Source organism: Pan paniscus, chromosome 8 (assembly GCF_029289425.2).
Source record: "Pan paniscus chromosome 8, NHGRI_mPanPan1-v2.0_pri, whole genome shotgun sequence".
In the NCBI taxonomy this organism is placed as follows: domain Eukaryota; kingdom Metazoa; phylum Chordata; class Mammalia; order Primates; family Hominidae; genus Pan; species Pan paniscus.
In genome coordinates this window covers 128,568,652-128,582,831 of record NC_073257.2, presented here as the reverse complement: position 1 = coordinate 128,582,831, position 14,180 = coordinate 128,568,652, and the positions used below count along the sequence as shown (strand labels likewise).

Below are 14,180 nucleotides of genomic sequence, written 5' to 3'. Positions count from 1 at the left end.
AATGCTGGATGCTGGAGGGAAGGGCTGTAAGGTTGAGGAGTGTAATTCATGAAAATTAGTAGTAAAACTGTTGGTCAAGCAAGTGTGTCTTCACCTCTCCCAGCAGTTGCCTGGACATGTATAGACACAATTGGAGGCCCACGAACCAATGCATGAACCTGCAGTTAGGAGAGAGACTGTGAACCACCCCTGTTGACAGTTTGGGATTGCAGGGACTCGGGGCTTTTCCTGTCTTGGGAAACTCAGCTGCCCCAGTTCGCTTTCCCTGGGACATTTCATCTCTTGGACTATTCAGGGAGGTAGGAGGGGTAACAGGAAGTTGCTACCCCGTGTCAGGATGGGCCTGATGCTGCCCCCAACTTGGCCTGGGCTTGATGCTACTGTCTCTGCCATGGTAAATGCTCATTTCCATAATTATTATTTAGCATTTGCAGAGTGGTTATTTTACACTCAGTGTTCTTTGTAGTGAGAGGGTCTCCTGGTTCATGCCAATAAAATTTCCATTTACTCTGGACATCCACCATGGTGATTAAAAACAGCCCATAAATTATTTACTGAAATGGAAGTTCAGCTTACAGTAATAATGCATTAGTTCAGCTAGCCATGAAGCCTGTTATAGGGTAATAAAAGATTTTTTATTTTCCTTCTGAAAAGATGTTTGCCAGTAACCTACATATGACCTTGAGCTGATCAGTTTTCAAAGATGACACTGCAGGCAGGCATATAAGGAGAGAAAGAGAGAGAGCTTTTTTTTTTAAATAGCCTGATTTTAGGCAATCATTAGCAAAGGCCTGACATCTGACAGCCAGCAGGGAAAAAGAAATGAAAATATATATATATATGTTGCATTTTTTAAAATTATAAGTACCAGACCTTAAAACTCCTTTTCAAATTGGGCATTTATTTGATGGATACGTAAATCTGAAAGCTAACAAGAAGGACTGTTTAGAGAAACTAGAATGTCACTATTGTTGAGACCACCTGTCACATTTCCTCGGAGCCTGGAACCTTGTAGAATAAAGTCAGCCCTATGGTTCTGTCTTCATCTTTAAACATGTATTTATGGAGCAGAATTGATTTTATGTATCTCAGAGAGTCTGTGATTCTGCTCACGGCCATTTGCTGACTAATGTCTTTGGCAGAGGAGAACAGCAAGCAAGTTCATGAATTATGGCTCTCTTTGAGGTTCTCTTATCAAGACTATTTTTTATTTTAAGAACATCTGCTTTGATTAAAGCCATTAGAGCTGGGATCACATAAAATTGTGTCTGAATTTTATATGTGTTGCATTTTACAGCAGGAACCCAGATGAAGCCTGCATTTTAATCCTTATACCATTAAGACCAGCGATGAGGATTAACCTAACAAACTAAACTAGTTCCTCCTCAATTGCCTGGTTTGGGGTTGTAAGAAATCCTGGGGCAGGAGACTTGTTGGCCAGGATTTGATACTTTTATTTATTTGTCCTCTACATTGCTGCAAAAATATTTTCCTTTCTTTATATACCCCTCTTTCTGGCAAAAATTGTTTAATGTGTTGGGGTGGGGTGTTCCAGGATTGTGAGTTAATCTATAACCACCCTCATCACCTTATTTTTATGTTCACTAAAGTTAAAAAAGATTGTCTGCTCACTAGCTCTACAAGACTGAAGTGATGTCAAATTATCTAACACATAGCTAATAGCAAAGGAGACATGATGATTAATTTTTGTTTGTTCCCCAGAAAGCTCTTCTGTTTGTTTCCCAGAAAGGTCTGTTCCCCAGAAAGGTCTCTTCCCCTTCCCTTAACCATAGTTTTGTGGCTAGTAGTTTGCATTCTTGAAAGGGTCAGTGTTGGCCGGGCACAGTGGCTCACGCCTGTAATCCCAGCAGTTTGGGAGGCCGAGGCCAGCGGGTCATGAGGTCAGGAGATCGAGACCATCCTGGCTAACACAGTGAAACCCTGTCTCTACTAAAAATTAAAAAAATTAAAAAATTAAAAAAAAAAAACATTAGCTGGGCGTGTTGGCAGGCGCCTGTAGTCCCAGCTACTTGGGAGGCTGAGGCAGGAGAATGTCGTGAACCTGGGAGGTGGAGCTTGCAGTGAGCCGAGATCGCACCACTGCACTCAGCCTGGGTGACAGAGCGAGACTCAGTCTCGAAAAAAAAAAAAAAAAAAGAAAAAAAAAAGAAAGAGTCAGTGTTTCTCTGATTCCTTGATGTGAAAACATCAACTCTCTCTGTATTATGGGATTTCAGGGTAACTTAGTGCTTGAAGTGGAAGATGCTTTGAGTAGGCCTTTATTTAATCTACTTGGAACGGTGCTGTAGGTATTTCTTAAAACTCCTGGTTCCTTTAGCTCTGTCCTTGATCACATTTCTTGATAGAGCATTTTCTTTAACCTGTCTTTTAGCAGTCTTCCTTCTCTACCTCCACAGAAGGGTCTGGATTTTCTTTTCTTCAGCTTCCTTTCTTTCTCTCAAGCCTCGACTATAGGAAACTCTATTTGTGTCGAGGTGTTGACTTAGCCTTTCTCTTCTGTTCCTAGTGTGTCCATCCAAGTCAACCTGTGGGGACTGAACTGGACTATCCCCTGGGTGAGAGTAGTCCCGAGGGAGATGTTGTTGTATTAGCTTTATAGAAGCAGTGGAGGCAGGGCCACACTTAATGGCATTTGGGATTCCTTACTATAGATAATGGCCTCTGTATAATTGACAGCCAGGACACACAGCCTACACTTGGTATGTATAGGGCATTCCATACATCAATTCCCTCCTGTTGTCCATTAGCTTATATCTGTCAGATATTCATAGATTAATAGACAATATTCTGTTGACCCTTTGTATTTTATTTCTGATCATTTACCTACTGAATGAAAGATCTCAAGCCTTGTTGGGACACATCAGAATTAAACTCCCCATTCTCCTCAGGGGGTGAGATAGGCTTTTCCGTTTTTTTTCCCCTGAGAATTTTTGAGCATCATTTTGACATCCTAAGTAGTGAAGTAGAGAAACAGTAGCATGTCTCTACTGGCTGTGTATATTTCTGTGCTGTACTGGTGGACATTCGCTGGTGAATTATCTTTGATTTGGAATATACAGATATACAGATGTGGGTGTGCACCATGTGCAGGTATCTCTGAAAATGTTACCCCTCCATACCTTCTGTGCAGATCAGTTTTCAATCATTGCACAGTGTAGCTGAATTTTAACTTCTGATGGAAAAAGTCCATGAAGTTCAGCTGCCTCTAGGCCTGGCTGAGTGATCAGCAAGTCAAATGATTTGTTTAATATTGGCCCAGTTGCCGTGGGGTTGAGGGGAGGTACAGGAGAACCAAAAAATCCTTGCTTCTTGCCCTCAAAGTATCCTAGAGTCCCCTGGGGACCCAAGACATGTGTTCCATGTGTGGCTCAACCTTGGCTATTTTGCAAATCAGTGAGAAGACCCAGGGCTCTGAGAAGGGCTGAGTGATGGGATAATTAGGACCAAGCAGCAGCGGGGTGGATAGTTTGTCTGCAGATAATAGCTTGTTTGCTAATTGCCAACACCAGATTTTCTGGGCAATTAGACATTTGGTTTCTTTCAGGACCGTCTGTGCAAATGTGGACACATGGCCGCAGGCCTTCCAGGTAGCAGGTGGAGAGGGTGGCTTCTGGTGCTGATGGCATTTCTCCGCAGGCTGCCCAAGGGCTGTGGGCAGGGAGGACTCTCACCAACAGGTGGAAGGACCATCTGGCTGGAACCCCTAGTGGGGAGGCAGAGTTCCCCCTGCATTCATGGAAGGGGTTCCCTTGTGCTGGGAGATTAGCAAAGATGATGGAGATCAGCAGGCTGGTCTAGGAACTGAGCTGACTTCTCCATTCTCTTTTCAAGAGCAATTAGCGCCCACGGCTAATAGCAATTCTGTTAGTCGTGGGTGCTAATAGAAATCAGAAATAGCTTCCCCTCCCAGATGAGCAAGTTGATTTAAACTTTTCAATAAAGTTTTTTTAAAAAGTATGTAAAACATAAAATTTGCCATTTAAACCATTTTAGGTGTATGATTCAGTGGCATGAATTATATTCACAATGTTGTGCAACCATCACCACTACCTATTTCCAAATTTTTTTACTACCCCAAAGAGAAATTCTGTACTCATTAAGCAAGAACTCTCCATTTCTCCCTTCCTCCTACCCCTGGTCACCTCTCATCTACTTTCTGTCTCTGTGAATTTGCCTATTCTGGAGATTTCCTATAAGTGGAATGATACAATATTTGTCCTTTTGCATCCATGTATTTTACTTAGCATATTTTCTAGGTTCACCTATGTTATAGCATGTATAAGAATGTTCTTCCTTTTTACAATGAAATACTATTCTGTTGTATGGATATACCACATTTGGTTTATCCCTTCATCTTTTTTTTTTTTTTTTTTTTTTTTTTGAGATGGAGTCTTGCTCTGTCACCAGGCTGGAGTGCAGTGGCACAATCTCGGCTCACTGCAACCTCCGCCTCCTGGGTTCAAGTGATTCTCCTGTCTCAGCCTCCCAAGTAGCTGGGACTACAGGCATGTGCCACCACGCCTGGCTAATTTTTGTGTTTTTAAGTAGAGATGGAGTTTCACCATGTTGGCAAGGCTGGTCTTCAGCTCCTGACCTCAAGTGATCTGCCCACCTTGGCCTCCCAAAGTGCTGGGATTATAGGCGTGAGCCACCGCGCCCAGCCTATCCCTTCATCTGTTGTTGGACACTGGAAGTGTTTCCACCTTTCTGTTATTGTGAATAATGCTGCATGAACATTTGCATATAAGTATCTCCTTGAGTCCCTGTTTTCAGTTTTTTGGGTAGATACCTAGGAGTGGAATTGCTGGTCATATGGTAATTCTGTACTTGACTTTTTGAGGAACTGCCAAACTCTTTTCCACAGCAGTTGTCCCGTTTTATATTCCCACTAGCAATGCTCAAGGATTCCAATTTCTTCACATCCTTGACACACTTGTTATTTTCCTTTCTTAAAAAACTGTAGCCATCCTAGTCAGTGTGAAGCCATATCTCACTGGTTTTGATTTGCATTTCTCTACAGACTAATGATGTTGAACATCTTTTCATATACTTGTTGATATATCTTTTGTGTATTTTCTTTGGAGAAATGTCTATTCAAGTCCTTTACCCAGCGAGTTGGATTTTTGCCTCTGTAATTACTGGACTGTGCCTCTCTCTCTCCAAGATAGGAATTGAGCCTCATCAGGCGGAGAGAGGCTGTGAGCTTGCAGAGAGTGGGAGGTGGCTGTGCAGATTTGAGGCTTCACATTCCCTCTTGCATGATTCATTTCATTCCTACAGCCTGTTTGGTACCCACTGTAATGATGCTGCCTGAGTCCTCATCAAGTAGAAAAAGTAATCAGCAAGAGCCTGGGATTAACCCAAAGTGATTTAGCAGAAGAGGCAGATGGAACCATTCCACCTGCTCCCCTAGAAGCAGACAGGCTTTTCTCAGACACCTCAAACCTTCTGGTTTCCTTGACCACAAGTATTGCCTTGGAAAATTACCCACTTCTTCCTAGCAGGTTTCAGTACGTATGTACTAAACGGAGCAGGATGTGCAGAGCACCGAGGGTGGTGCTGGGTCGTTGCAGGTGCCCAGCGCCCGGCCTTCGTCTCTGCGGTGGGAGCACGCAGTCCTCACTCAGCTTCTCTGTGCCCTGCCAGCCCTAGGCAGCAGGCAGGGAGAGCACTGTAGCGCGTTCCAATGCCGGCCAGGGAGAGTGTTTTTTCTCCCGGGGGGCCCATTCCTGGGGCAGAGCTACTGGCTCTGGGAAGACTTCAGAAAAATGCTAGGCCTGAATGATGGTGAGTGCAGGGGAACAGACAAAATGGTGTTCCTGCTGCTTAGCTGCTGGCCCTTCGCCTGTTTGACCTCGTGGCTGTTGGGTCCTATCTGCAGGGGCTAGAAATGCTGATTTGTCTGCCTTTTTGCTGTGGTTTTTATGATTGAAAAAGGTCCCAAACCTTCAGTATCACTGAAGAGAGATGAATTCACATGCCCTGGCAGGGGGAGGGAGGAGCTGGTGCATCTGCTAGGCAAGGACGCTCTTTCTGAAGCTTCGTCACATCCTACATTCCTAGGATAGGGGTTGCTTTTCCTTGGGGGAGGTACCCCTCACCCCTTTGGGAACCCGAGGGCTGTAGATGCTCTTCCAAGAAAATGCACACAAAAATTTGACATAATTTCAGGTGGCTACAGGTCCTGCTAGTCCATCATGGAGCCTGGCCTCTGGCTCCACAGACAACACAGCCAGGAGCGGAGCTTTTGGGGACTGACCAGCATCTCCAACTAAGCTGGGTTGAGTGGCACAGAGTGAGAGGCCTGGTGGCGACTGGGAGGAAAGGAGCATCTCATTTGGTCGAATTCTAAATACCAAATGCAAGGAGGTGCTGGAACGGATGTTCCTGCCTTCCTGGCTGGGGCTGGGCCTTGCCCATTTCGTGAGCTGGCTTTGCAGAGGCCGCAGTTCCTGGGGGAGTTAAGGCCATGCAGCCCTCATTTCTTCCCCCTGGGTCAGTCCATGCCACTTCTAAGGAGGCGACTTTGTTTTTCCTTTCAGAAACGGCTCCCACATCTGCATATTCATCTCCAGCCCGGAGTCTTGGGGACACAGGAATAACGCCTCTGTCCCCCTCCCATATTGTGGTAAGAAGTGTGTGTGTGTGTGTGTGTGCATGGGTGCGCATGAGCACACGTGCGTACTGACTTCCTTTGCATTCTGGGTCTGATCTCACAGTTCAGGCTGCTGGACAGCCCCTCACATTCACTGGTTGGAGATTAAGTTGACCTGGTCCTGGCCAAAGGAGCCCTGCCAAGCCCCTTCCCCAACTCCGGGCCTGGGAAGGCTTTCTGTGCTGTGGCTAGTGCTTCTGGAGCAGGGGCCTGGGTGGGTCACAGAAGAAGGTGAGATGGGAGCAGCCCTTTAAAGATTCAGGGTCAGAGCCTGTGAGGCATCCTCTTGAGAGGAAGCCGCTGACTCTGGCTAGTGAATCGGTGAATACATGGACTCTGTTGACTGCGGTTGTCTGCGGTATCCAAAAGACCCTAGCAGTATAATTGCTTCTGGAACAGCTTGCCTGGTAGAGAAGCCCTGAGCAGGGCTTCATATGCATTGAGTGGGGCTGGAGATGGGGTTGTTGCTCCCACCCTGCCCTGTATGAGGAAAGATGGATGTTAGGGGGCAGCCGTTTAGAGGGGTGTGCACGTAGATGCACAGGCAGCCAACCCGAGTGAGTGCCCGGAAGACAGGGCAGCTTTGCATGAGCTGTGCAGACGCACAAAGAAGACCCAAGAAGAACCGCGGAGTCACCGCTAGGTAGGGATGCCTGCCTGTCCTGGTTTCCTGGAACTGTCCGGCCTTTACACTGCAAGTCCTGCACCCTGGGGACTCCTTTATTCCTGGGCAAACTGGGAGGGTTGTTTCCCTGGGCCAGGTTCTGTGGTTTTCAAGCTTTGCACCCTAAAGTTGTCCTGTAAGAGCTTCAGGGCTGTGGGGGAGGGGAGCGGTGTGAGGAGAGGCCAGGCAGGTGGCATTCTCACCCCTCCCCTCCAACGTTTGTTGGTTTTATAATTTGGAGTTCTGTGGGAGTTAAAAAAAAGTGTAAACTGCTTAAAAAAAAAAGAGGCCGGGCGTGGTGGCTCACGCCTATGATCCCAGCACTTTGGGAGGCTGAGGTGGGCGGATCACGAGGTCAGGAGATCGAGACCATCCTGGCTAACACCGTGAAACCCCGTCTCTACTAAAAAATACAAGAAATTAGCCGGGTGTGGTGGCGGGTGCCTATAGTCCCAGCTACTCAGGAGGCTGAGGCGGAGAAGGGCGTGAACCCGGGAGGCAGAGCTTGCAGTGAGCCGAGATTGCGCCACTGTGCTCCAGCCTGGGCGACAGAGCGAGACTCCGTCTCAAAAAAAAAAAAAAAGAGAGAGAGAAAGGCTTGGAAACCTGAAATAGCTGGACCAAGTGATCTAGATGAGGCAAGGCCCTGGGCCCTGACAGTCACAGTGGGTCATGTGGCTGGCCTGGTGGGATTGGACACGGTCCTGGGATGCCCAGCCCTGCTCACATGCATGAAATGCCAGCACAGATGGAGCAGTCACCTGGGTGTACAGAGGGCACAGCTGGCGAAATGCTCCTGGCAGTGGCCAGAGGTCTGCACAGGGTCTTGCGGAAGGCAGCAGGGCTTGGAAGAAGATTGTATCTGCTCAGGAACTACTGGGCGACCAGCCCTGATGATAGAATTTCTGTAACTAGCCGTGTGCGGGCACGGTCGATAGAGAGGAGTGGGCAAGCTGCAGGCCTTGTCCAGTCAGCCTGGCCCTCCACTCAGGGATGCCCCCATTTCTCCCTGAGCCATTCAGGCGGGGGCCCAGGCTGGGCTGCCTTCTCCCCAGGTGGTAGACTTGAGCTGGAATATAGAATGTCTTTCTGTCTGCAGGGGGTTCACAGCTAGGCAAGGTGAGACCCCCCCCAGGGGTGTCTTCCTGAAAGCCAGGCCCACCCCTCCACACCCCCCATGCCTCACTGTATATCTGCAGAACGACACTGACTCCAGCGTCTCAGAACAGCAGTCATTTCTCGTGGTGGTGGCCGTCGACTTTGGGACCACATCCAGTGGCTATGCCTATAGCTTCACCAAGGAGCCGGAATGCATCCATGTGATGAGGTGAGTGCTGTGGGTGGGAGGGCCACGTGGCTGGTGCCAACCACTGCACCTGTGGAGACTCCGGGCAATGAGCCAGTGATTGGCACTTAGGAAGACGGCCCTGGATTCTGTTCCAGCTCGGCTCAAGCTCACCGTGCCACTGGGGACAAGCCATTTCTGATCTCTGGGCTCTAGGCTCCTGGTTTGAAAAGACGTTGGTTTGATTCTGATTTAGTTGGTCTGAGGAGGGGCCTGGGCAGTATGTTTGAAGCCTGGCCCGGGTGAATCCAGCTTGTGGCCTGGGTGAGAGGCGCAGACCTGTAGTGTCTGTGATGGAGGGATCCAGGTGCCAGCTTGGCCACTTACTGTGTGACTTTAGGCAATTGCTGAACCTGCTAAACCCCAGTTTCCTCATCTGTGAAATGGGAATCCTGACAATACCTCCCTCACAATGTGTGTGTGCAAATGAAAGGAGATTGTCCATTAAGTGCTTACTGTGTAGTAAAATGAAAGCAGGGAAGGTGCTGGCCCTTTCTTTTGTTTTTTTTTTAATTTTGTTATTATTATACTTTAAGTTTTAGGGTACATGTGCACAACGTGCAGGTTTGTTACATATGTATATATGTGCCATGTTGGTGTGCTGCACCCATTAACTCGTCATTTAGCATTAGGTATATCTCCTAATGCTATCCCTCCCCCCTCCCCCCACCCCACGACAGTCCCTGGTGTGTGATGTTCCCCTTCCTGTGTCCATGTGTTCTCATTGTTCAATTCCCACCTATGAGTGAGAACATGCAGTGTTTGGTTTTTTGTCCTTGCGATAGTTTGCTGAGAATGATGGTTTCCAGTTTCATCCATGTCCCTATAAAGGACATGAACTCGTCATTTTTTATGGCTGCATAGTATTCCGTGGTGTATATGTGCCACATTTTCTTAATCTAGTCTATCGTTGTTGGACATTTACATTGGTTCCAAGTCTTTGCTATTGTGAATAGTGCCGCTATAAACATATATGTGCATGTGTCTTTATAGCAGCATGATTTATAATCCTTTGGGTATACCCAGTAATGGGATGGCTGGGTCAAATGGTATTTCTAGTTCTAGATCCCTGAGGAATCGCCACACTGACTTCCACAATGGTTGAACTAGTTTACTGTCCCACCAACAGTGTAAAAGTGTTCCTATTTCTCCACATCCTCTCCAGGTGCTGGCCCTTTCAAGTGAAGAGAAGTGCTGGGGTGTTGGTAGCCAGAGGCAAAAAGCACCTGCCAGAGAGAAGGCAGCATGAGGGGAATCTCAGCCAAGTGGCCCCATAGGCAAAGTTGCCCTGGGCCTCCTGGGATGCACTCTGTGCTGGGATGCCCCCTTCCCTTCCCCGCACACCCAGCACCCTGCAGGCCCCGGGTGCCACCCATCCATGGGATCCCAGTCTTGATCCATGATCTTCTTGCAGGGTGTGACTCCTTGAATCTTTGGAAGCCCAGAATTTATCATCCCAATTTTCAATTCCAAGGGATGACTCTGAAGATACATTGTAATTGGCTTTGCAGTTTCTTCAACTGAGTAATTGTGGAATTTAGTATTGCTCCTAGATTAATATTTTTTAGTTTTGTTGTTGTTATTATTTTTTTTTTAAGAGACAGGCTCTTGTTCCTTTGCCCAGGCTGGAATGCAGTGGTGTGATCATGGCTCTCTGCAGCCTCAAACTCCTGGGCTGAAGTGATCCTCCTGCCTTAGCCTCCCAAGTGGCTGAGACTACAGGTGCATAGCACCACACCCTGCTAATGTTTGTATTTTAGGAATTTTTATAAAGGGTTGTGTAAAGCACAAGTCATAATAAAAGTGACTCCCACCCCAATCTTGGTTTAAGTCTCACCTTTCCTCTTGAAAACCAGATGTGGCTCAGCCTGAAGCTCTTGTCCTAAGAGGGTACAGACACTCTTGGGTGTCATGTCATCAGGAAATGATGAAAAGCCGGTTCTATAGCCAACTCTGTTGACAGCATCGCCCTTGGTGTTCAGTTGCCACCAGGAATCTCTTTCCATTTAGCCAGACAGATGCTGTGAGGGTCTGTGCTGCCACCACTGACCCCCAAGATGAAAACCCCAGTGGAAAAGAATATGCCATTAAAGGCTAGAATCAATGTTTATCAGCTTCTATGTAGTTGTTCTAAGAAATGTTATTTCCACAGAATAGTCATGCAGTGAAAACAGAAAAGAAGGAGTGGAAATAACTTTGAACTTGCTTGGGGAGGGGTACTTATGAAGCACCACCATAGTTCAGGGCCTCTAGAGGAGATACCTTAGTAATGGTAGACATTTTGGAGGGAGGTTGGTTGGTTCTACCTGAATTTTATTTCAATCAGAACATATTAGCATAATCATGCTAATATGACAAGTTATAAGTGAGAAAGTTAACTTTTTTTTGTACTAAGTGGGAATGAAGGAATAAAAATTTGAAGGGAAAAAGCTCATGGGGTCATTCTCTACTGATAATGTCACTGTTAATGTTAATGACAATTCCATTTGTGAAGGGCAGTGTGTGGAGCAGCTGCCTGGCATCGGGGCCATCCCTGTGTCTCAGTGCGGTCACCTCGGGGACTTTGGCTGCTGGGGTAGGAGCAGCATCCTGATGGAGCTTGACAAGGAAATTGACCAGGGATGATTCCAGACCCATTTGAGCAGCAAATATCAGTGGAGGCCGTAGCTCCATCTGGACTGAGATGGTCCTACTGATGCTTAATGTCGTGGGGTCGGGAGCAGGTCCGGGCTCAGCTGGGAGCGTGGCCACCTCTCCAGTGGGCGAGGAAAGCAGCTTATTTTCCCTCCTGCACTGCGTCCCCACCCGAGGGCGCACGGGCTGTGCATGGGGTCACATGGCCAGCGGCAGGCCAGGAGCCAGGACCTAGCTGGGCAGGGAACAGCTTGGCCTCTTGGTGTCCCTGGCCTCTCTGTAGTGGCCCCAAAGGTGAGCAAATACTTTGAGTTTCCTGTCTTCCCCTTCCCCCTTCCCTTGCTCTCACTGCAGCCTCTCTCTCTCTCTGTCATTTCTTTTTAGAGATAGGGTCTTGCTGTGTTGCCCAGGCTGGAGTGCAGTGATGCCATCATAGCTCACTGCAGTCCTCCCACCTCAGCCCCCCAGAGTGCTGAGATCTGTTTCTATGGTTCTTTCACCTCCGCTCCAGGATAGGTCTGAGCCTCCTGGCTTCCCTTCCCCTCCGTTTAGCCCAGTTTGCCCTTATGAACAGCAGTTCTGATTCTGTCATACCCCTGCTCTAAGACCTTTAGTGGCTTCCCATTATTCACAGAGTAAATGTGTAAGTCCCCAGATTTCTCCTCAGCCTGATTCCAGCTGCTTTCCCAATCGTGTTTCTCACTCTTCCCATTTTCACAGTCACTCTTCCCACTCACATACTCTCTCCAACCAACGCAGTCACTTCACATTCTCCACGAATGCCCCGGCTGGCCCACCTCTGAGCAGCCTGGAGTATCCTTCCCTCCTTTGAGATCCAGTTGTCTGTCTCTTCTTCAGTTCTCCCCCGAATCCTGCATTCTTTCCTCTGCCTCACCAGCTGGCACCTTGGGCATCTTATTTGCATCTCATAAGGCAGGTAATTATGCATTTGTCTATACCTACCTTGTTTCAAACAGGATTCAAGCTAGCAGTATATCTGCTATTGAGTGCTTGCAAATAAAAAATACATTGCCTAGCAGATTGTGAATTATTTGAAGACACAGACATAAAAGTTTCATGCCAGCACCTGGCAAACATGTAGATGCTTAGAGTAGATGCTCAGTAAACATGGAATGAAAGACTAAGGCAGAGCTTGTTATTGAGCAAGAACTTTGCACTTGCCCAGTTCATCTCCTTTTTAACTGAAGTTGTGTCTCTAGTAGCTGCTCATCCAGCTGAAGCAGAGTGCCTCTGGGCACCCACATTACTGACACTCATGCATACAGTAGGTGTTCAAATCTGTGCTGCCTGAATTGGGATTTTGAAAGAAGGCCCCATAACTTCTGCTTCCCTTGGTGGCAGGCGATGGGAGGGAGGTGACCCTGGTGTGTCCAATCAGAAGACTCCAACCACCATCTTGCTGACTCCCGAGAGGAAGTTCCACAGCTTCGGGTATGCCGCCAGGGACTTTTACCATGACCTGGATCCCAATGAGGCCAAGCAGTGGCTGTACCTGGAGAAGTTCAAGATGAAGCTGCACACCACTGGGGTGAGCAAGCCTCTCCCCTGGGCCCAGGTCCCCCGCAATGGAGTGCCAAGGCTCCTCCAGCCTTGGGGTGGGGAAGGGATGTCCTCCCAACCCAGGGGGCCCTCCGGTCTCTTCCAAGCAGAAATCAGTGTCCATTTACCTTGATTTTAGACACAACCTGGAGCACACAGTGCTTTTGTGGAATATGCGATGCTTTCCAATGTGCATGTGGGCAGGGAGATATTCTGAATATTTAACAACTCGTTTGTCTTGGAAATGGACCTATCAGAGTAGACCCTGGTTATACCAGGGAAGTGGGGTGCTGGGGCCCTCCTGCCGTGCCAGGAGTTCTCCCTTTAGTTTCTGGATTATTGAGAGATCAGTGTATCATGAAGGATCCACTTGGGGGCTAGGGACACATGGCGAGCTCAGGGCAGTAGCTCTTAACTAACCAGTTTGGATGTAACAACCAGTAACAACTGGTACATCCAGCTCTTTATTTGGGGAGGGGGAGCTCAGGACATCAAGTGCCCAATAATCGGAGGTCCAACTCCCTGAGTGGTGTCCTCAGCTCCCAGCAAGCCAGTGTTCCGTAAGACACCTACATCAAACAGGCACCCCCTGCCACCCCGAAGCTTCATAGAAAAGGATAGGGCATAGGACAGAACTTTTTTGAGTTAAGCATTTTATTCCATAAAGTTTCCTTAACTGTCAGTGCTTAGAAAGGCAGGATGATGATAATGTTTAAGAACACGGACTCTGGGGCCAGATGGCCTGGGTTTCAATCTGGTCACTGGTACCTTTGAGAAATGTAATCCAAGTTATGTAACCCCTCCCTACCTTGTTTTATCTTCTCTGTCAAATGGAGACAATGGCAGTGCCTTCCTCATGGGGATTTTGTAGGGATTAAAGGAATCAAAATACGTAAAGCTCTTAGAGCCATGCCTGGTGCAGATGAAGTTCTAGTCAAGTGCAAGCTCCTATTCTAATTGCTTTCATTTGTCTGCTGAGCACTTGCAGATGACAAAGCAAACATAAGTGGGAAACTCAGCAGCCAGCACCCTGCCTTTCAAGGCTCTGTGCTCATCGGCGTGGTTGTCCTTCTATGGTGCAGACCAAGTTCTGCTAGAAATGAACTGTTCCTATTTTGCCTAATGGGATTCAATGCTGAGTATCAGGATGGCAGGTGGAAGGAAGCACAGGGATTTTTTTCAATTCAGAGCCATGGTTTCCTGGCACTTGACCACCTTTCTGAGCCTGGGAGCTGCTGCCCTAAAGCTGGGGTATCTTTGTTGGGCACCAGGAGCAGAAGGCAGCTGGCTGGGAGGAGTGA

General features: G+C 47.7%; 1 protein-coding gene across 4 annotated transcripts in view; it reads left to right on the top strand.

The window, feature by feature from the left end:
- Nucleotides 1–14,180, top strand: part of HSPA12A (heat shock protein family A (Hsp70) member 12A) — a 184,664-nt gene that overhangs the window by 142,241 nt on the left and 28,243 nt on the right. For all 4 annotated transcript variants that reach the window (XM_057299008.2, XM_003825624.5, XM_014346530.4 and 1 more), the window contains 3 exons: nt 6,564–6,649; nt 8,540–8,667; nt 12,682–12,868. In XM_057299008.2, coding sequence (XP_057154991.1) covers nt 6,564–6,649; nt 8,540–8,667; nt 12,682–12,868 — 401 coding nt within the window. The remainder of the gene's footprint in view (nt 1–6,563; nt 6,650–8,539; nt 8,668–12,681; nt 12,869–14,180) is intronic.